This window comes from Seriola aureovittata, chromosome 15 (genome assembly GCF_021018895.1).
Source record: "Seriola aureovittata isolate HTS-2021-v1 ecotype China chromosome 15, ASM2101889v1, whole genome shotgun sequence".
Lineage (NCBI taxonomy): Eukaryota > Metazoa > Chordata > Actinopteri > Carangiformes > Carangidae > Seriola > Seriola aureovittata.
Window position 1 is genome coordinate 16,447,434 of NC_079378.1, and position 22,821 is coordinate 16,470,254.

The following is a 22,821-nucleotide window of genomic DNA, read 5'->3' on the forward strand; positions in this document are numbered from 1 at the left end:
CTATGATGATTTTTATATATCTGTATATCATACAGTCTGTGGTGAGGACTGTAGGGGCAGCTTGCTATTAGTCAAAGGCGTCAATTCACAGTTCAAGGTCCAAAAAATTTGGATAAGCTTTACGTTGCACCCACAAGGGGACGTGTTAATTGTAGAAACTGCACTGGAATTAATTGAAAGTTTTGTGACAAGGCCCCAATACTGACATTGAACCATAACAGATTTGAAAAAAAATTACAGTATAAGTTACAACTGTTCATTGATGGCTTTATTTTTGGAATAAATATTCAGAAGTCAAAGACAATTACAAATGTCTGTGTAAAAAAAAAAAAAAAAAGATTAAAAAAGTATGTACATAATTTTTTGCGAAGAGCTGAATAAATGTATACATAGTATACAGTACAGCCCATGTAGGTCATTGGTTTCTTTTGCTGTACAAAGTGCAAAAGCTGATAAAAAAAATAAAAAAATAAAAATAGTAATCCAACTAACGGAGGATCCATCCTGCAGTTAGGTGTTAGACTGGACAATGTGGCCCCATAAGAAACAAAACAAGAATATAAATGGATTACAGGATTTCATCGAGTGTGTAGAGAGAACATCTTGGCTCAGGCTGTGGGGCCATGAACAAGGAGATCCAGGCAAACACGTATTCTGTACAGTATAACAGAGGGCTTGCCAGTTTTTCTTCTCCTCTCTGCTTTATTGTTTCATTGATAATAAATTATCTGTGGAAACTGTGCCAGACAGGCATGACATAACAGGCTTCACAACTGGCTGAACACTATGAACTGAGGAGACAACTGATGTGGTCGAATGAAGGAAGCAATCAAACATTTCGAACACAGAAGGCAGGAATTGAATGCAGTATTTGTGTGTATGTGTTTCTCTGTGTGTCTGTGCACATGAGTGTGTGTATATGTGAGATATCAGGCTAAGGCCATATCTCCGATGAGCAGTGCAATGTTGGGTGCAGCCCGATGAAATCACTGAGCTAGCGGCTACACCAGCTGACAGGGAGCAAACCGCTGGTCATTGTTGCCTGTACTGCACTGTTTGGTTTGATCTGTTATGAAAGCCACCAGTGTGACCTCAGATTTCTAGTTTAAACTGTTTCCGTGACTGGTGCTGAGCAAGGTCTGCAGAAAATCAATGTCTATAAGGCAGGAGATTTCTTCCTAGTTTTGAAGGAGGGCTCTGTGGAGATGTAAAATGCTGGCTCCATCCTTATTGTTTGTTGTTTGTGAAAGTTCTAGGAGTAAAAAAAAATGATAAAGTGGTTGTTATTGTAGAAATCTATAATTTGTTCCATCTAACTCGGATTGCTACAGCTGTTATCCTACAGATTTAAAAATATATATTTTGATTAGATAAATAACGCAGCAACAACATACCAAATATGTTGAAACTAGTATACTACTGTAAATCTGTTATATTTCTGATACGAGTCCAAGATTTAAATAGGTCCCTGAAATAAAAAAAAAATTAAAAAAAACTTGGCTAGTGAAGCGCCAAATGTCCTTCTCTGTATAGAGTGTTGTGCAGCACACGGGCATTACGTTTTAGTCCAGTTGGTGGAAAGTTATAGTACGTGTCAATCCTGCTACATTTACTTTTTGAAAAAAGGAATGAAAGGACTATTGTTTTTGGAAAATCAGCAGGCTTCACTGATCTATTTGCAAGATCCAACCAAAATTTTGAAACCTGCACCGTCAAAATATTATGGCATAAAATAGGATCCAGACTCATAAGGTAAATTAGATTGATTACTTGCAAATGGGCATTCTGTATCTGATAACAGTACAAGGGATTGGGCTAAATCTTATTTGACCCTATGTTATGTTATTTGCCATCTGAGTTAGACCTGAATAATGTACTATGAAGTCAGAGTGGTGGCAGTGAAAAATATCTTCCAGCATTCATCCTGCGGCTTTCACTCTGCTTCCAATATTCTCATTGAACTTCCAAGCAAGTGTCCGTCCTCCTCTAACAGTCCCATGTGGCAGGCGGAAAAATCTGCACCTGACAGACATGGTGTTTGTGTGTAATACTTGCAGCTGGATTCGACTCAGACCAACATTTGTAGTTTATTGGTTTTTGTCACTAGCAAGACCTTAGGTTACAGAAGTCCAGCTCCTGTGGTTTGCGTAAGCCAGTGCAGTGGTCCCTGGGGAGCAAATGCCCAACTTGGGTTCTGCAGTGCAATGGTCGTCTCTTGAAGCCCTTCCCACAGGTTCTGGAGCAAGGTGACCACTGCCCAATAAGCCATTCAGGACATGGATCTCCACAAACTCTAGTGGCTGAGGGTCTTTGTGAAGAATCGCAGTCCAACCCCGGCATCCCGTCCAGTCTCAGACACTGCACCATCCTCCTCTGGATACCACTGCCGCAGGTCACTGAGCACTTGTCCCAGGCTGAGGATATCCATTTCCCAAGAGCAGGGTCCTCCTTACTATAAGACTTCTTCAGAGTGTCTCCTCCCTGCTCCTTGACACTATCCTCAGCCAGGACACTGTTGTGGGAGTTTATACGCCCCTCCTTCTTCAGAGTCTTGTCCTCCTTGGTCTGACGGGCGAGGTAGAAGGAGTAGCGGATTCGAGGAGGTGTCATCTTGCCTGCACACAGCACCTCCACAGTCAGGGCTTCTCCCAGAGGCTTGACAGCCTGCAGGGTCTCAGAGAGGCCAGCTGTGCCGCTGTAGCGCAGCAGGCTGCTCTTTACAATGATGTCCCTCTCCCCAGCGGATACAACGTAGTTCCCATTGAGCAGGTAATAGCCTTCGCTGTTCTTCACCGCCAGATAGTTGTCATCGCTCATCATTCCTTTGTAGCCTCGCTGACGGATGTCTACGTTGGCTGCACCCACTGGCAACATGACCACAAAGTTGTAGCCGTGCCTGCATGCCAAAACATATTACAGTCAATGAGAGCTTATAATAGAGGTGTGAGGCTGATATTGCTATCATGTGTATGTAAGGAGTTAAAAAAAAAGTGATGTAAACAGTATTCTCTAAAGGCTATCCCATTATGTTGTGGCTTTCACTCACACAGGCTTTGTGAAGAGTCCTGACACCTTCTTGCAGCCCTTGTTATCACCGCCGCAGATTCCACACTTATCAAACTTCTTGTTGGAGCCAATTTTTCCATCACAGCCAGCCTTGATGCACTTTCCTTGGACACATATTCCCGTGGAGTCTGGGGAGCATGGAGTCCCATCAACAACCTAGAGGTTACAAACACACTTTAAGGTTAGCTCTTTATATACACTATAAAGTACAGAAAGCCAAAATCTCAAGTCACAAGAAGCAAACACAACAGATCATCCAACAAACATAAAAAAAAACAGTCCCTGTGAGCTTACTTTGCTTCATATCTTTATTGCAGGTTACTGGAAAACTTAAGTAGTAATTCATGTGACTGCAAATACACATTAACTGCTGCTATTTCTTATTGTATAGCTGTTTTTATTTCATATTGTGATCTTTGATACTTTGATCTTTGCTACAGTCAGCTGCAAACAGTTCTCTTAATATATATCATCCTGATCTCTAAATGTCCGTCAACCAGATCAGCCTCACAGCTAGCACGTCTGAAAATATGTGCCTGATAAGTTCACTCAATGTGGTTGTGGTCGTGTTTTCGTCCTAAGATGTATCAAACCTTAAACCTGACACCAAATGAACCAAACTCCAGCTCAAGTTTTGAATTAAACTGTACACAAAAAGCACTTACACTGAGAAGTAGTGTAAACTCATTTTGGTTCAAAGCATCCTGACTCTGAGGTTAAAGCATCCAGCTGCTCTGTGATTCAGAGCTACGTGTCCCCTGAGTGCTCTTATCCAGGCCTCCTCAGCCGGTATGATGGAGTGAAGTGTGAACTCTGCCTAACTGCTGCTGAAGCTCACTCCACACCCTGCTATCTGAAAGAGATAAACTGTCCTCCTCCTTTCCTTCATTCCTTCCTTCACTCTTAGACCAGAGGCAGCTGGCTGACATATATTCACATTCTCTCACATGGACTCATATCTCAAAATCTAACCTCCATTTAGTCAGACATTTGTCTGATCACCAATCAAATTATCTTTACATTTGTTCAGCAGAAAAAAACACTTGAGGTGTACCTTGGGTGCCAGGACGTAGAAGTAACCGGTGCCATTAGCCCTGCAGATGAGTTTACACCTGTCATCCGTGGACACCCCAGAGTACTTTGGTACCCAGACCACAGAGGGGGCGATACGGTTACTGTTGAAACTGCGGCCACTGGTCTCACACTGCTCTTCACGATAAGTCTTACCTACACGGAGGGGCGGGAGGGAGAGTGCAGAAGGTGAGAGGTGTGAATGCTCCAGGGGAAAAAATGTCATTGGACATACTTGTCTGTTTTGAGCAACTCGTACCTGTGTCAGGGCAGCGGTTCAGGTTGCAGGAGCGGTATTTGACCCGAACCCCTTGGCAGTATTTACCCCCATTTGACGGAACTGGGTTGTTACATTCCCTTTTAGACAGTTGAACGCCGCCTCCACATGTGCGCGAGCAGGAACCGAATGTGCCCCACTTACCCCAGCGGCCGTCCACCTGAAAATACACAAACAGAAGGTAAAACAACAAATACCCTCCTAATCACATTCCAGTCTTGGTACATGTTGATATCAAGAACTGAGTCTGAGTGTGTGAATCTTACCTTCACATTTTGGACCTGTTTGTCAGAGCATACACCTCGGTCGCACACCTGTCCATCCCCACAGTGGGTGCCATCTGCCCAGGGGAAGTGCCGAGTCATACACACCAAGTGGCCGTTGGATTTTCCTGTGCACCAGAGGCGACCGCATGGTGGTTGCATGAAGGGACAGGGTTTGGAGCCTTCTCCGAACGCGAGCTCACACTGTCGTTCCAGGATGTAGGATGATCCTGGCAGCAAGTCAGGGAGGACCAGCGGTTTCGGAGGCTGGTCGAGCAAACACTCCCCTAGAAGAGGGAGACTCATTAAGAAACATATTGAACCTATACTAGCTGTCATCTCTGGTTTTATTGCTTTTCCTTACCAGCTGCAAGCACTTACACCCATTTATTAAAGGTTTAAGTTCCATCATTTCACCAAAATAGTATCACAAAATCATGAGAAACAATGCATTCTATAGTTATGCATCCGTCAGATAATCCTTCCCATGAAATGTGTGTGTGGTTGGGTGGGATTGTGGGTTGGGGGCAGTGAGGAGCTATTGCCTATGTGATTTGGTCTCTTTGAAGTGAAAGTGCAGCTTGATGCAGTGCATGCAGTGTATGCCACATACCACACACAGACATATACACACACAAAACATGCAGGATTGCCCCACACACAGCCACCCCCCCACCCCTATCCCATCCTCAAACTCTCCCTAAAAATCCACAGGCTCGTCCTCTCATATTTGATCTGACCCACGTCGCATGATTTGCAGGGATAAAGTACTAGAATAATCATAAACCTTTAGATTTGAGCTTTAAATTTTAGCTTTAAACTCTTCAACAACATGGAATGCGGCTAGAACACAGGTCAAAGGTCAAAGGCAAGACTCCATTTATAATAAATGACACACAGAAGCCTTTCCAGGAACAAGCTAATAATGGGAAGAGTTGACGAGCAGGTGCTTAGAGACATGAAAGATCACCGTCAGTGAATGAGAAGGTTTCCAGGAGGAAACCTTCAGAAAATCACACAACTTCTCACCCTTATGGGGAATTTACACACCCAAAAGAAGTCATTTGCACTGGGGGAAAACTGGGTTCACTCACTTTGAACTGTTTACTATGGCATTCATGTTGTGGTGAATTCATAACAGATAATAAGGCAGTGAGCTGTAACTGGTGGCAAATTTGTTTCCTCCCATTTCACCGCAAATTTGGCAGAAGAAACGTGCTGATTAAATGATAGCTCAATACTATATAAACAAGGCACTCTACACTGAATAAGCTGAGCCTCTCCTCTTCCTTCCTACTCTCTCTCTCCAAAGAGCAATCATGGAAAACAATAGCTCGTATTGTGTGTGTGTGTGTGTGTGTGTGTGTGTGTGTGTGTGTGTGTGTGTGTGTGTGTGTGTGTGTGTGTGTGTGTGTGTGTGTGTGTGTGTGTGTGTGTGTGTGTGTGGATGAATGAACAGGTTACAAATAATTCTGGGCGCAGCACTCCATGAAAACTGCCTCAAACATGTGGCAACATGTTTTTTTCTTCTCTTCACTGTTATTTGAAGTCAAGATTTATGACCGGCAGCCAGGAGAAACCGAGCTACAACGATGTTCGAAAGAAAATCCCTCCTTGTCAAGTCAAAAATGTGTCTCTCTCTGGACCTGTTTGTGTTCTTTTGTTCTCAGACCGTGTCTAAAATGGACACAGAAAGAAGCAAAAAAGTTTGTCTATTTGGAGTAAACCTGCATGGGAAACACTGGGCAGATACACCTCGCTGTCCAAACCACTGTGGTGACTCTCCCCAGAACAAGCCCTCTAATTTGGGACAGATGTGGGGGCAGTTTTAAAATAAAAATTTAGCATTGCTTCGAGGCCAAGTGCTGTGGTCTGGGCTGCTTGGCAAGCAATCTGCATCCAAATGACTTTCTTTTTGGCTTTTGCTAGTCATTTCTATGAGCATGGTACTATAGGTTACGCGGATATTACATTTGAAGCACATTTGAAATTCAGTCATGCTCTCCCTTGCATTTACCTCAGATCATTGTAGTTGGAAATCAGGAAGCAGTTATCCCAGAAAAATATGGTAAAAACTAGGATATGTCGAAATAAAAGTCAGCTCCTCTTCAACAGCAGCATGGAAGTCATGTTGTTTCTTGATGCAATGGCAAACAGAACCATGAGCATGTGCTCTATTAATGTGATCAGCACCCAGCTACATGTTTGTTAATCAATAATTCCTCAAGATCCTTTAATAAGTGTCTGTTTAATGTGTCTGTCTTGACTTTGACCTCACACCTCTTCAAATACTCCATGAGGCTGTTTGCACCCAAATACAGTGGTCAAGGGTGGTGGAAACTTACCGTGCCCACTGTCCAGAAATTCAGTGATGATGGCAGCACTGCAGGGGGACCACGGGCTGGTGCGGTTGATCTGAATAAGCGTGGGAGACATCATATGGTTGTCCTGCATTTTCCCAAACACATCCTCACAGGCCTTCACGTTGTCATGTGGCATGTTGAACACGTGTCCTGTACAGAGGGAACAAGATGTCAGATATCTTTCATGAATACACAGATGCTTTTATCTGTGGTTGTGCATAAGCATTCACACTATAGGAAATTATTAAATTATGAATTATATGAATATTTGATGAGGAACGGTGCTGGCAGGGCTAACCAAGCTCATGGGCGGTGGTGAAAGCTGAGGGCAGGCCGTCGTCTTCGATCACAGAGCAGCTCCTTTTCGGGTCGCACATGGTGCCAACGTCTGCCATGCCAAGCGTGTCACAGGTGGAAGCTCCACACAGGTCCTGGACAAAAAACAGAATTTACATTAAAACATTTGAGCTGGTCAGAGCTAAAGAAAAAAGCAGCAGAGCTTGCCGCTTCAGACACTTCAGATACCCCCACCCAAACCCAGCAGGTTATTGGGCTTTACTTACTTTATTTTGAGTTAAAACCTAAATTGAGCACTCCAGAAAGGTCCATTAAAAAGTTGCTGCACAAGCAAACTGTGTGTGCACAACTACAGCAAGTACAGTGGACAGGTTGGATAATAATTGTACCACTGGCCTTTGTCTTCTCTCACAAAAACATCTGGCTAACATGGGAGTTTGAAGCTGTCTGATGGTGAGACTGTTTATTGCCCCTGTCTGACCTCTATTTAGTGATGTCACCTTGTTGCCAGACCTCAGCAATTAAATTGGTGAGTAAAATTTTATTAATGCCAGTAGAAACGATGGCCAAAACTACAAAAATAAGACCTAAGTTATAATAAACTGGAATTATCCTTTAAAGTCTCTTAAAATGTTGTTTCCGATCTTAAGTATTTCTCTTTAATCTTAAATATTCATGACTAAAACTGCAAAAATCCAAGTTAAAGTAAATTTTTTTTAAAACTTTATGATAATAATTATAATTAAAAATCTAAAATCTCATCTGCCTCATCAGCACTGTGTGGGTGTGGTTTGATCAGATTTGATTAGCAAGTAACAACAAACAACCCAACGACAGTCATCTGATTTTATTTCAGATGCTTAGAAATATGTGACATCACCTTTTTCCAGCTGAGCCATGGCCACTTTCAACTAATGAAAACAGCGCAGGAAAAAAAAGGAAAACATAAATCTCCAATGTGAAATAACCAAAACTGTTGTAACTTTGGCAGAAAATTGTGTTTGTGTAGGACCCCATCAGTCACAGTAAGAAGCTGACTGATAAAATATTTTCAGGGCCTTTAAGGCGTCTTGTTGTCATTACCCTAAGATCTGTTTGTAGAGATTGGGAAAAGATCTGATAGTGTTAAGCAAGGATTTCCACCACCCAGTCTTTAAGTGTTTTACTGGGCAACTGTGTTTAGAGTACACCTTCTTCTATGAGGTAATGTAACTGTCCCCAATCATAACATTTCCATGCCAGAGCAGAATTTCCAAATGACCTATTTCTTCACCACAAGGTATTTAAAACCCAATCTTAGTGAGTATCCATTTGGAGCTGAACCTCCTAATCACAGGACAACTTCAGCAGTAACCACCACAGAGAACCGCCCATCTGCCTGCTCCCTAAACAGCACTGTCTCTTCATACTCAAACGCACAGACAAACCAGTGGCGGTCAGCTATTGCAGATAAAGCACAGCGCTGGTTTAATGCCACACAGGCCAAACAATCCTCTGCTGCACTGAATGTACACGTACAGCACAGTGCCAAGTGAAGACCTCGAGTGCTATGACAAATCATTCCTAGAATAAACCACAAAACCACAATTGTTGGCCGGTGCAAATCTAGTCCAGATGTGCTCATGTGTGCAGACTTCATCTCAACATTTGGGCCATTTATGAGCAAAAAAAATGTACAAAAAAAAAAAAACTGCAAGATGAACAGAGGAGCAGAAACAGCAGTGTCAATGAGTTTGTTCTTTGCTATGACCTACTTCCCACATCTGTCATCTATCTATTTTTTTGTGTTTCTGCAATTTAAAAACAATAAGGTATCTCAACAAAGAATTGTTCCAATTTCATTTTGTGTACAGATTTCCAAGCCTTTATTACAATTTGTGTTTTGGATGCAATATTCAAAAGTATCAGTGTTTTTTATACTAAAGACTAAATGGGTGTAAAAAAAAAAAGGCTGATTCAGCAGCATCGCAGACAGGGGTTAAGACATCCGGACATATTTGGGTGTACTTAACTTTCTCAACCAGCCCTCTCTCTCAGGAGTCACATAAATTTGTCAGTTGGATTTAATCTTTTGGAGACCGACTGTTTACATACAACAAACTCAGTGTGTAACTTCATGAAATGAGTTATCTTGCAACATTCTCAACACAACAATCATGCTGGCTATAGAGTTTAAAGACAACCGCAGTTGCCTCTGGACAACACTGAGTTGGTCTTCATAAAACCTACAAATTACACTGTGGGCTGGTAAACAGCAGACAATGGACGTGCCTTAAATGCTTACTGAAAGCTATGGTAAACCCAGACAATACCACTGACTGAACTGACCAATTCTGAGTCACCGAGTCTTGAGTGAACAGAAGATTGACTGTGAATTTTTGACCTTAGCTGATTTGATTATCAGTGGACATGTGTGCAGAAACTGTGTTTGATATCTGAAGTGTAAAATATTTTCTTGGCGCTAGAACCAGTGAATGTGTCTCTATGCAGGCTAAAGGCCTGGGCTGCAAAAGGTTTGGTAAAAAATATTTAACAAACAAGACCTGGCACTTTTACATGTGTATAGTGGAGCACTTGATCCTTGAAGTGTTGAGATTTAATGATGTTAGCAAGAAACAACCAAAACAGTGTTATCTAAACTAATATTATCTAATCTGATCTGTTAAAGTGAAATGTCATCATCAGCATATATGCTGTAAATTCCTGTTGTTGTAATTTACCAACAGCTTGGTTTGATTTGAAGGCTGAAGCACTTCAAAACACAACTTAAATATTTACATTTCTTGTTTGTTGTACACTGTGAATGCTGCTCTGTGCACCTACACAGTCACAATATTTACCCATCTCTGGCTATTCTGCACAGTTTATGCAAGAAATTCCATCAGAAGGAATCTGTTTTTCACACATAAGGCCACTGACGAGACATTTTCTTTGTTTGACTAATCCTAGTAAATGCAGCTGCTTTTGAAATACTTTAGTTACAGTTTGTCAAACCTCTCATCAAAGCATCTTAGACTAGTCATTCAGTCTGATATAATATCAACTCAAACATTGACTGACTGACTGACTGACTGTCCCTTGACACCTGTTGTTGGGCTTTATGTAGCAAATTATAGCAACATGACTCAGTGTCTGTAAGCAGGTTCAGTATTCTTGAATGTGGTCACCGTCATGGCTACAGAGTTTTAATTCTCTGCATGTGGGGTTAATGATCCCACGACCTGGTCACACCCTAGATTTGGTATAATGGCCTATGCAGTAAGAGCATACTGTATGTACCTTTACAGCAGAAACAATGAATGTGAGAGGAGTGTGTGTGTGAAGTGTGTGACAGAGTGAAGAATGCGCAGGCTGACTGCAGCTGTGCAGAACTGCTCCTCTGGAGGAGCTTGTTTAAGACTTGGACTGAGCAGGTGGTGCATTAAACATAGAGGGATCGGACATATCTGACATCAACATAGGAACCCCCCTTCCCCCTTTCTCCTCCTCCTCCTACATCATCCACCCGCCCTTACTCCCTCCATTTCTCCCTTCAGGGGCCTGTTTAATGAGGAGCAGGCAAGGTGGTGGGTAGGGCTGGAAAACCCACAGCTGGAGGAGAGATGGGAAAGGCTGAGAGAAACAAGACACTTCCGACACGTGAATCCCAGGGGGCACTGACGGTCATTATGTTTGTTAAAGTTACACGTATAACAAGCGTTTGTTTGAGGTTTTATACAATCATGTGTCGTGTCATGTTCTTGACGATGGCCAAGGATAAATCCACACCTCATTATATTACCTTTGATTCTTTAATTCTGGTGGCAGAAGCTTTTAGACTGTATACATCTGAAGTTCACCCTTTGACTGCAGACTGAACTATATCTAAACATTGTTTTTCTCAGTAATTAAATGTGTGTCTGCTGTTAATTTGTCCACGTTATTCCAAACTGAAATCAAACTGGCTCAATTCCACAAGACTGACCAATGAATGTGAGCAATATGACTTCATCTCTGACCTCGTGTCATCTGCCAAATATTTGGGAGTGCAGAGAGAACTGGAAGGTGGGTTCCAAGTCTATAAAACTACCCTCTACGGATCCATGAAGAGCGATCAAGACCGTTGCTGTGTTCAGCTCAAGTAACTTCCTTTGTGACCTAGCTTCAGTGTCAAAACTGTGATGCTATTGGTGGGCTGGAAATTCGCCAGTGGTTGTTAGTTCACAGGAGGTGGAGACTGTGTTTTGAGAGCAAACCAATTAACTGACATAGCAGGGGTGGTTCAGGGGAAGCCTGTCCAGTTTCCAGCGTTATAGCATATAAACATGCCAGAAGGCTATGAATATTTTATCATCATCATCATCATCATCATCATCATCATCATCATCAACAACAACAACAACAACAACAACATCCCATTGTTTTTTCGTATGTGACTTGATGAACATGATGAAGATGAACACATTTGTAAAATTAATCATTTACGCATTTCTGTGCGTAATTGCGCTTACTAAAATAGCACATTCTCCCCTCTGCTGCTACTTAAGACCCTGTAATGTGAGTTCAAATGAAGCATTTTTACCTGTCTAGTGAAGAGGATTGCTGTGTCCCAGTAATCCTGATGCTTGTCGCTGTTTTTGTTCATCTTTTTTTGCCAGGTGCAAAAGTTTCGCAGCGTCATGGCTGCGTTCCCAGACACCTTGGGTCCTTTGTCCTCTTCGGATATAATCGCGATCTTCACAACCACTATGCTGATGGAGTTAAGAATACTGGGGTGCTTGTAGAGTCGCGCTGCCACTGACATCAGCGTCAAGAGGTAGTGTTTTAGGTCATCTCCATGGAACTGCGCCATGGACTCGTCCGCCACCACGAGCGTCTCCACGTACCTGGGGACTGAAGCGAACCTTTTGGCTCTCCCCATCCTCCTCAGCATCGTCTCAGTCACATTGCTGTAATCTTCTAGTCGCTTGTATTTCTCCAACGATTGCGCAATTTGGAGACTTATGTCGCTGTCCACTGCGCACCTAGAGGTTGAGTTGAGCTTCAGGTCGTTGCTGGCTCTGCGCCGTATGATGTGAGCACTTTCTGCGCTTCTGGTGTCATTTTGCACCGGGCTGATAAAATATTCCCATCCTTGGAAGCCAAATGCTCCGTGTAAACCTTTACAGAGGCTCAGAGCAGCATAAGAATAGCGGTCAGCATTCACGTATCCGGAGTAAAAACACCGGCTCAGGTCTGTGGTGACATCGGAGTTGGAGAGCCAGAATGCGTCTTGGTTAGAAATGGAAGGAGCAATGAAATTAGAGTCTTGATGTAAATCGATCACCAATTCCTGCTGGAAAGCTCGTATCTTTAGGACACATTTCCCATTGGGGATATCCACGTTGTTGTCAAAATCCCTCCTGTCATTGTTGTGGTTATCCAATCTAACTGGGAAGCAAAGTTCACTTTCCATGCAACGAACAGGGTTTGAGAGTGAGACCACAAAGGAGAGGAGAAAAGTTGTTCTGATAAACATGACGATGCTTGCATTCAGTAAAGAATGCAATGACCAACAGAGAAAACAAAATGATGTTGAATCTGCAAGCTCAGTGGATGCGGTGTCAGCACCAGATCAGGATGAAGAGCATAATCCTGCGCGAAGGATTCTACAACAATGCAGGTCGTACAAGTCCACTCAGAGCAAACTCCTCCTGGTCATGACCCAATCCCATCCTCCACCTGTGTGAGCTCAGTCGACTGCTGCCTTGTGTGGACTTAATGCATTTTCGTCATGTGTAAAAAATATGGAAACTCAATCTCTCTTTTGGAGGGGGGCCGTCTTTGGACGCGCTCATTGGATGCATGTCTCAGCTGAAGGTTTTTCTGCGGCCACTTGAAACTCAGCAAACCGCAGGCCTATCATCATCGTGTCCCAACACACAGTGATGAATTAGCTGATCTCCCACATCCAGAGCTTTGTGCGCTGAGACTCTGCCTGACTCCACATAATTCGCTAATCCCCAATCAAGTTATGACGATAAAACTAACAAAATGAATTTTAATCTCACATAAAGAGCAGCACACCAGAGCAGCAGAAACAAGTTCTCCATCCCACGTTTTAATACACAACTAAGAAGGATGCACTGCATCTTAAATGTCACTGAGCTGCAGGAATATTACAGAGATATTGAAATAAGGTGAGCATGACAGAAGTCAGTATATGGTGTCATGGTCCGATTTGTTTCTCTGTGTAAATCGTACGACATCTGCTGGACACCAAAATATCTATCTATCTATCTATCTATCTATCTATCTATCTATCTATCTATCTATCTATCTATCTATCTATCTATCTATCTATCTATCTATCTATCCTGTAATTTCTATTTAAAGCAACTTTATACCTCTACTCCAACACATGTAGCCTATCTGAAAGCCAGTAGCTAATAACTTTGTACATTAAGACTAAAAAAACATTTGACCCTTCATGTTGATGTTTAATAGACAAAAATGCCCAACAGTAAGTAGTTGAATTAGCTTTACATGACCAACTACAAAATTAAAATCATGTTTACATGTTATACTATAGTAATAGTAATCAATGCAACACATATTAGTATATAACACTGCATAATGAGGACTTTTGTCCTCCACTCAAAAGTGTGTTTTGGTCATAGTTACTTTGATTCTGCTGCCACCTCTTGGTATGAAGGATTATCACAGCTTCTGAAAAATAGACTCCCCGAAAATACTCCTCCATGCACAAAACACACTAGAAAGAGTCATTTTAAACTTCATCCCTTTATAAATGTTGAGACAGGTCACTTTAGGCACCAAAAGACAGGTCATTATTTGACCTCAGCTGTGACTCTGCCTCTCCCCCTGCCTCTCCTCCTCTGTCTGAGCTACTGCATGGTCACTCTGCTTCTGTCACCTCACAAAATAACACATTGATGCATGGCATATGAACAGTGAAGAAAACATGTATGGCTTAATTGAGTATCATTATTACCTTTTTTGCTTATTCAATATGCAGAAATTTTATCACGGATTGAATGTTTCTCATCTTGAAGCAGCTTGACAGTGATATCACACAGGATGGAGCATGTATCCTGACCTTTGACCCCTGTTGTGTCTTACTAGTATAGCTAATGTTGCTCTGCATCTGATGGATGCAGCTGCTGACTGTCTGCTAAATTCATTATATAAACTTATAAGGGGGTAATATGAGATTGGTGTTTACAGATTTTTTCAGCTGCCCTGATGTGACTGAGAAATCAGTCATTGCGGGTTTAATGAAGTTAAAGAATTCCATATGAAAATCGTTGTAGAGTAGAAACTATGCAGCGGCAAGTAAAATATCTGAACTCTTTGAAATGACCTGGTTTTCTGCATTGATTGGTTATAAAATGTTATCTGATTTTCATATAGGTCGCAAATATAGATAAACACAATGTGCTTAAGATAATATCACACAAAGAATTATAATCTTATGTGTCTTTTTTTGAATATTCACAGTGCCAGGAAAAAAAGTTTAAAAAGTTAAAAAAGAAAAAAGTAAGTGAGCCCTTGGATTTGACAGATAGTCAAACCATCAAACCATAATATTTCTAGTGCTGGGTCTGAAATTTATTCACCCTGTTGGTGGCACTAGAATGGAAATTTTGTGTCCTAGACGCATGTTCCCAAGGAGATGTTTTGATTAACAACAATCTTAATTCATGTATATTCACGTCAAAAACTCATGGAAACGAAAACCTTACTGAGACAGAGGACATATACTCAACTTGTTACTGATTATAACAACACATGTACATACACATGTACATACATGACTGTGGTCAAACTGGTTTTTTTGGCTCACATTTGTAGCATATTATGGTCAAATTATCATGTTTGCATTTAAACAGAGGACCAGTACATATTATTGTACATCTGTGGTCCAACCCTCCACCTTTCTGTTGGATAAATCATAGTAAGCATTGATCCAACACAACAGTTTTGCTTTCTGCATTACATTAATGGATGTAAACAATATCAGAACATTGTCAGTATAGCTGTAAGTGCAGTGGAGCTGTGTGCTATAAACAGACTCAAAAGAAGATGACAGCAGGAAGAAGTGAGAATACACACATAGCAATCGTATTGTCTATTTCTATTCAGCTTTCCGACTTTCTTAATAAAAGATTCGTTGATGCTAACAACGTGGATGCTCCAGACAGCCGCCTGTTTTGTTTTCTGTTGCCAGGAACGCAACAGTGGTTGCTAGGCTAAGGACCCCTGCTTACGGGCTGTCCACAGAAAAGCCAGCTTTGACTTTTGCATTTCAAAGTAAAGAAATTAGTAAAATTAAAGATTGTTGTTAAAATAAACAATTAAAAGGCCACATATACAAATACTGATAATATTTGTGGGGCAAGTCAAACTTTGAATTGTCTTCTGTTGCCTTAATGAAACGGCAGATAGTCTTCCTCTCTGGTGGTCATCATATTTATTGTTGCCATCTCAAAAAAGCAGTGGCACACAGCGGTAAAGTAACACTTGCACCAACGGTAGGCTGCTAGTCATAAATTGTTGGTTGTTAAGTTAAGAACTTTTAAATCCAAGTAGTTAGGTGTCTTATGTGAAGCAACCGCTTGTGTACTGTCCTAAGAGATAACTTGGCGATGCTAACAATAAAGACGTTCAGTTTGTAACGTTAGCCTCCTGCCGTCGACATGAACTCATATCACGTTTTGGAGCTGGCGGGAGAGGGCTCGTTTGGTCGAGTTTACAAGGGTAGGAAAAGATTCACTGGGCAGGTAAGTAGCTTTTCTAGGAGCATAGTCTGATAGTCTGTTCGGATGGGTTCGGTAAGACACACCGCTTCACTATCTCTTCCAAATAGGTGGTAGCTTTGAAGTTCATGCCAAAGGTGGGTCGTTCTGAAAAGGAGCTACGAAGTCTCAAGAGGGAGATTGAGATTATGAGGGGTCTCCAACATCCAAACATTGTCCAGCTCTTTGACAGCTTTGAGACGGAAACTGAGGTGTGTGTGTACTGTAATTGTCTGTTTAAAACACACAGAATGCATCTTAGTTCACAAGACTGCTGACAAGAGTCTTTTATCTACCAAACTAATTATCTTTCATAATCCCATGTGTTTGTAACAGGTTGTGGTTGTAACTGAGTATGCGGAGGGTCAGTTGTTCCAGATTCTTGAAGATGATGGGAACTTACCAGAAAGCCAGGTATTCACTGTCAGTCAGTACACAGCTATGTCAAACAGTAGATTTATTGCAATGTCACATGGTCATCTTTTGCCCATTCTTCCCTTCTTCCAAGGTCCGTGAGATTGCCTGCCAGTTGGTTTCAGCTCTGTACTATTTACACTCCCATCGGATTCTTCATCGTGACATGAAACCACAAAATATACTCTTGGGGAAAAGTGGGGTGGTAAAACTGTGTGACTTTGGGTAGGTATTTGGATTTAAATTGAAGAAAAAGTAGCCTCATTAATCATTTAAACAAAGATAAACCATGTGTGATGCAATCTTCCTGTAGGTTTGCCAGGGCCATGAGCGTCTCCACCCTGGTGCTGACTTCTATCAAGGGAACACCACTGTACATGTCTCCTGAGCTGGTGGAGGAAAAGCCATATGACCACACTGCTGATCTCTGGTCTTTAGGCTGCATCCTGTATGAGCTCCACACGGGGGCGCCTCCGTTCTACACTAACTCCATCTTCCACCTGGTGCAACTCATTGTGAGAGACCAAGTAAAATGGCCAGGCACAATGAGCGACACCTGCACGGTACAGTACAGCTGCTGTCTAGTTGTGCTGTATCATGTTTGGATCAAAGCTAATGTCTCTACTGTATAAAAATGTGATTCCTCCTTGCACTTCACCTTATTGAACAGATTTAGTGCTTAGTACTTATTTCAAGGTCTCCTACCGTACTGAAGCTTTAGTGTTATCCCTGACTTCTAAGTCATGGATAACACTAAAGCATCCAAGACACCATTAACACATTTCTAAGTTTAAGTTTTCCTTTTCTTAATTGACTTAAAAATAGTCAAATATATCTTCAAAAGTCATCGACTACAGAGGAGAAATTGTACTTCATTGGACTCAAACTCTCACATTTTTGTCAAATATACTAAGACAAGTCCCTGTTATCGTCAGTGATCACTATGACCCTGCTAAACAAGAAAATGAAGACAAGGCATAAGGTTTTTTGATGTGTGACAAACAGGATATATTGCATTAACCACAATGCTTATCTGATATTTCCCTTGCAGAATTTCCTGAAAGGTTTGTTAACCAAAGACCCTCAGAGGCGGTTGTCGTGGCCAGACCTCCTGCACCATCCCTTTGTTGCTGATGGTGTTATAGGTGATGCTTAAAACTCCTCAATTTAATGGAAAATTTCTAAATGTGCACGACACTAGTCTGATTATGAGGTTATCCTGATGTATGTTTCTATCCCATATTGACGTGTTGGCACAGTGCTGTCAGACACAAGTGTTTTCAGCCCTCTGACAGTCACGCCCAGCCCAGACATGCTGGCGCTGAAACTTCAGCAAGTGGCAGCGAAGATGGTACCGACTTCTGGAGAGAGTAGATTACTGCGAAAGGCCAGGGAACAGAGGGACAACAGTAGCAGAGGGAAAGCAGTGGGTAGTGACAGTACAAAAGTGAGTCACCAATTGGTTTTTTCTTTCTTGAATTAGTCCCATGGAAATTCGTGGAGGAGCTTTAAGCTGTTCTGTGTACATCAACAGAAAAAAAAGGATGGAGTGGGAAATGAAAAGGCCAACTCTGCAATGGCAGCAACACCACCCAGGGCCAAGCCCCACTCCAGTGATGGCTCTGTTACCTCAGGTCACTCGGTCATTGCAGCTGCCAATCAAATCCTCAACCCAAAGACTCAGGCCTGCATGAGATCAAAACACAGGTATTTAAGGAAGTTCAGAATAAAGATACAATATACAACCAAAACAGACTGATGTGTGTGTGTTCACGGTTATGGGCATTCCTTCTGCAGAGGTCAGATCAGCAGAGACTATGAACAGGAATTTCCCTCTGTAGAGGTCGGTCCACAATTGGTGTGGAGATGCAATGAGGACAGACACACGACACCACACAGGCAGGTCAGTGTCGATTTTTTTTTTTTTTGATAAAACGACATGGTCCATTTAGAAAATGTGTCTTGTTCCATTATATAAGAGTTTATATCCTCTTCCAGTAGCAAATGTGCCCTGGTAATACAGAAACAGTTTTCTATCATAAAGGGAAATGTGTCCTTCAGTTTTAACTATTTCTTGTTGTTTCAGAATGTTGACAGTGAGGAGTATTGGGAGAAACTGGTCCAAGAGTCAGAGCCAAGCAAGCAGCAGAAAGATCTATTAAACTACAATGCTATTATACCTCAACTTAACTCCAAGATTCTGGCTTTTAAAGCTCAGGTAATTAGGTACATTTTTTTTTCTTCATAAATTGACACTGAGGAAGAATTTTGTATTGAATCTCTCTTTTTTGCTGTTTCGTCAGCTATCAAGTGGTGTTGTTAAAGAAGCATGGCAGATTCACCAACCGCTGAAGATCTTATGCAACCTCATTCTGACCTCTGACCTGGAGAAGTTGTATCACATCAGCCATGAACTTGGACTACCCCATGTCCTCTTTGACCTGGTTCAAGATACTGTAGAAAACTCACAGTTCATCAAGGTTATTGTTTAGAAATGAAACCAAATACAGCAGTGCAGTGTCAGTGAGGCATCAGACACAAATATTACTGACTTTTTTGTGTGTTTCTTTTCCTGCTCAGAAACCATGGAGTGTGCCAACACTGAGAGAAATCATTGTAGTGCTCTTGATCTACTTTGATGAGCATCATGACTGGATGGAAGAAGAATATAGGGAAGATCGGTTTGTTTGTTTTTTTTTCTTCTTCACTGAAGCTGACTCTGTTCATTTGTTGAATACTGTGTGTGTACAGGTGACTGACTTTCATACATCACATGCATTCATCAAATGCAGCTCATTCTCTGTTCTCCTTCTCTAGAGTGGAAGAGTTCACCAAGCCCTTCATCACAATTCTTAGTCGACCAGACCTCATTCCTTTAGCAGTAAGTACCCACTGAAGTAAGTTAACAGTAGCTGTCGACCATGTTCCACGTGTTGTATATTTCATGACAGTTGCTTTTGGTTATACAGCGAGCCTACCTGTTGTCTGACAGAGTTGATTCTGCTTCTCTTCCATAGCCTTTGGCTGCCTCCGTTTTGTCTCTGTTAATACAACACAATGTTAATGTCGAAGTTGATATGAACGATCTAACTTCCTTGCTGAAAAACCTGCTTTTGGACTCATATGAGGTACTGAATCTGTGATTCATGTATTCAGCAATATTTTGAAAATTTTTGATGCAATGTTAAATTGATCCACCACTGTTTGAAGTGTTACTCTCTTCTCTGCATTGTCAGCCCCAAATTTCTCTTCCCTCTGGCTGGGGACTCTGTGATGGCCTCCTGTCTTTACTCCTACACATGCTCTCTGAGGTCAGACAATACCTGCAATGCAATAAAAAATTAGACTGGATGAATCCCAGACATAAACCTTCAATCTTTTCCTTAGTGAATTTGCTGTTTTCTTTTAACAGCATGAAAATGGCTCTGGATCTTCGTGTTTAGACCCAGTTATGTTTCTGGATTTGTGGAAAAAAATTGGTACTTCACTCAAAAAGACAACAGCAGACACAGGCATCTGTTCGGCAAAGGGTAAATATATGCAGTAAATGTATGAAACCCAGCTTATTTGAAAACACTTTTAGATGTTAAAAATGTACATATTTTTTCATTTTCTTTTTACATCAGGGCTGTATTACTTTCTGTCTACTGCACTGTTTGTCTTCACGAAGGATCCGCACTCATGCATTCCTCTGTTTTCTGAGAGGGAATCAAAATGCATTTACACTCTTGGCCGGCTGCTGGGCACTGACTGGTTGGTGTACAGATGTCTTAATTAACTTAGTGTTTCAAATGTACCACAAATGTTAGAGCAGCACAGCTAATACGCCTAACAATAACCTCTTTGTACCCTACAGTCTTCATTTGTTTGCTGAAGTCAGTCCTGGGAGACTTGAAGTGGACCTGAGTCATGACAGCCTGTCCATGTTGAGCTGCCACCTGCTGTGCATTCCATTTGCCCTGGACTTGCCTTCACACACCATGTCCACAATTCTCCAGTTGTATGACAGTTGTGGTGTTATCGCAAGCCTCCTGCAGGTTAGGGCCTTCCCATGTTCCAATAAAGACCATGCAGACAAACATAATTCTCTGATGCAACACAGGATAACTCTTGCAATAGGCTCACATCAGGCTCACACTACTGTACATCTTAATGTCGCTGTGTGTTGTTGGCTGTTTGATCTGTGACAAGTTGTCTGGGTGGTTTTGTTTTTCATGCTTTGGCAGGTAATTCAAACTCTCCCTCCTCCGCTACTGGAGCTGCCTCTCTCCCTGCTGAGCCGTTTGCTCCTTTGTGACCTTGAGCGCTCCGTTTCCCGCCTCAGAAAAGCTGCTCGTGGTTTTTTCACGCCACCCGGGGACAGCCAGCTCTCTGCCTCCAAACACCAGTGTTCACTAATCAGAACTGCCAGCTCTCTGCTCTTTGATTTGCTGCAGCTGGATGCGCTGTGGGACTCTGCCGTGGAGCTCCTAACTCTGTTGTCCCAAGTGGCCTGTTGTTCTGCTCGGCCTACTCGCCTTCAGCTTCACCTGGACGCCTCAGTGCTGCACCAGGCGCTGGCTCACTCTCATGACCACATCAGGGCTGCCACATGCAGACTTTTGGGAAATTTGGATCCATTCAGGCCTCCTAGGCTGCAACCTGACATTTTCGAAAGCATGATAGGCTGTCTGCATGATCCCTGCCCGCCTGTCCAGCGAATGGCTTGCAGGGCAGTAGGGAACTGGTTGGGATATATTGCACGGTTCAAAATGGGCAAGTCCAATGGAAAGGGCAGTGACACTACAGGTTGGGGTGAAGAGAGGGAACAAAAGCAACACAAGTGTTCACACAATGAGACAGCAGGAGATCTGGCTACTGTAGTAGAGCAAGGGGTGGAAGATGATGAGGGGAGAAGTTGGACAGAGGAAGCCAGGAGGACAGTAGCCATGCTGGCGCCTCTGATCACCGACCCTGATGCCCTCACACGTCGTCACTGTTGTGCAGCTCTGGGAAACCTGGTGAATGTTGATGGCGCTGTATCCTTGTTGTTGGAGGAGGACGTGTCCAGCTTACTTCTCAGAGCTGCATGCACAGATTCCCACAATGCAGTGAGACAAGCTGCCATAGCAACCCTGTGCCTGTACAGCGAGCAGGATGCAATACGCCAGGTAATGAAATGAACAGGTTAGAGGAGGGTAGATGTCGACATTAGTCTGTTTCTGTCTTCAGAATTTGGTTAGAAGGACATTTTGTCATTTTCATCGTTTAATAGCAAAACATTTAACTATTCAGTTATTAGAGAATATTAAGATTCTTCATGGAAGAAAATTCACTTTTTCCTTTTTAATGCCTTAAGGATGTGCCTCTTAATTATTATACAATTGCCTTGAGCTCAGTCATTTCCTTACTGGTCATTGCATCTTCTTTCATGGGTTAGTAAAATATCTTTCCTCAATCAGTCACACATGTTTATGTGTTAACACTTTAAACACTAACTTCAAATTAGTCATTTTCTTCTGTATTTATTTCAAGGTCTTGAGATCCCTGGACGCCAGTAAGAAACTTCTTCAGGCTTCGCAACATGCTCCTCCACAATGCAACTATCATCAGCTCATTGGCCAGCTGTGAATGAGTCCAGCTGATGGGTTTAAAAAAAAAATTTAAAAACCTTCTTCTTCCTCCTTACTTTACAGTAGCCTATGACTTCCACATGTCTTAAGCGATGCGAAAGAGGACAAGGAATAATAATCATATCCCCTGTTTTTCTATTTTTCCTGAAGTATGTCAATCTATACAGTTAAAATGGTGCAAATAAAAAAAGATTTTTTTTTTTTACTAATGGCGATCTTTGTTGGCTGTGTGCTTTGTTTTTACTGTAATCTTAATTTTAATTTCATGACACCATTGTTCCTGTTTCATAAGAAAAAACAACGTAACGTTCAACAAAATCCCACAGAAATATCGGTAGATTTTTAAATTAGAGAAGAGATTTATATAATTCATTTAAACATTTATCATGTTGATTTACAGATATAAAAATGTATTCTATTGTTTCTTATTCGGCAATAATAATCATGAATAGTCGTTAAAAGAGCAACAAATAGGTGAGTCGATTAACTTTTGCATTAATCGTGTTTCTTTATGATCCGTGTCACAGCAGCAGGTTTTCGTTTTCAGTTAAGTTTTTTTAATATTGGTTGTATTAGGTTTTCCTCAACCGAAATGAGGGTCTGAGAACGGAGGGTGTCGTGTGCTGGATGCTACAGATTTTAAAGCCTTTTGAGGCAGGTTGTGGCCAAATCCATAAAAAC

The 22,821-nt window shown here is 41.9% G+C and overlaps 2 protein-coding genes across 2 annotated transcripts; one reads left to right on the plus strand and one right to left on the minus strand.

Moving 5' to 3' along the window:
- Nucleotides 1-253: 253 nt before the first annotated feature.
- On the minus strand, nt 254-13,271 carry adamts15a (ADAM metallopeptidase with thrombospondin type 1 motif, 15a). Its single transcript, XM_056398372.1, has 8 exons — nt 11,899-13,271; nt 7,339-7,471; nt 7,023-7,190; nt 4,681-4,964; nt 4,397-4,574; nt 4,121-4,293; nt 3,047-3,222; nt 254-2,896 (listed from the first exon to the last, which is right to left on the minus strand). The coding sequence occupies exons 1-8, from the start codon at nt 12,832-12,834 to the stop codon at nt 2,104-2,106; spliced, it is 2,841 nt and encodes a 946-aa protein (XP_056254347.1). The 5' UTR covers nt 12,835-13,271; the 3' UTR covers nt 254-2,103.
- A 2,539-nt stretch (nt 13,272-15,810) lies between these two features.
- On the plus strand, nt 15,811-22,507 carry stk36 (serine/threonine kinase 36 (fused homolog, Drosophila)). The gene is made up of 20 exons (XM_056396574.1): nt 15,811-16,099; nt 16,186-16,326; nt 16,451-16,528; nt 16,623-16,753; nt 16,842-17,091; nt 17,580-17,673; nt 17,788-17,975; nt 18,063-18,235; nt 18,326-18,431; nt 18,615-18,746; nt 18,832-19,008; nt 19,109-19,209; nt 19,346-19,409; nt 19,546-19,656; nt 19,765-19,839; nt 19,941-20,058; nt 20,155-20,281; nt 20,385-20,565; nt 20,755-21,678; nt 22,043-22,507. Exons 1-20 carry the CDS (start codon nt 16,016-16,018, stop codon nt 22,136-22,138), a joined length of 3,351 nt encoding a protein of 1,116 aa, XP_056252549.1. The 5' UTR covers nt 15,811-16,015; the 3' UTR covers nt 22,139-22,507.
- The last annotated feature ends 314 nt before the right edge of the window (nt 22,508-22,821 follow it).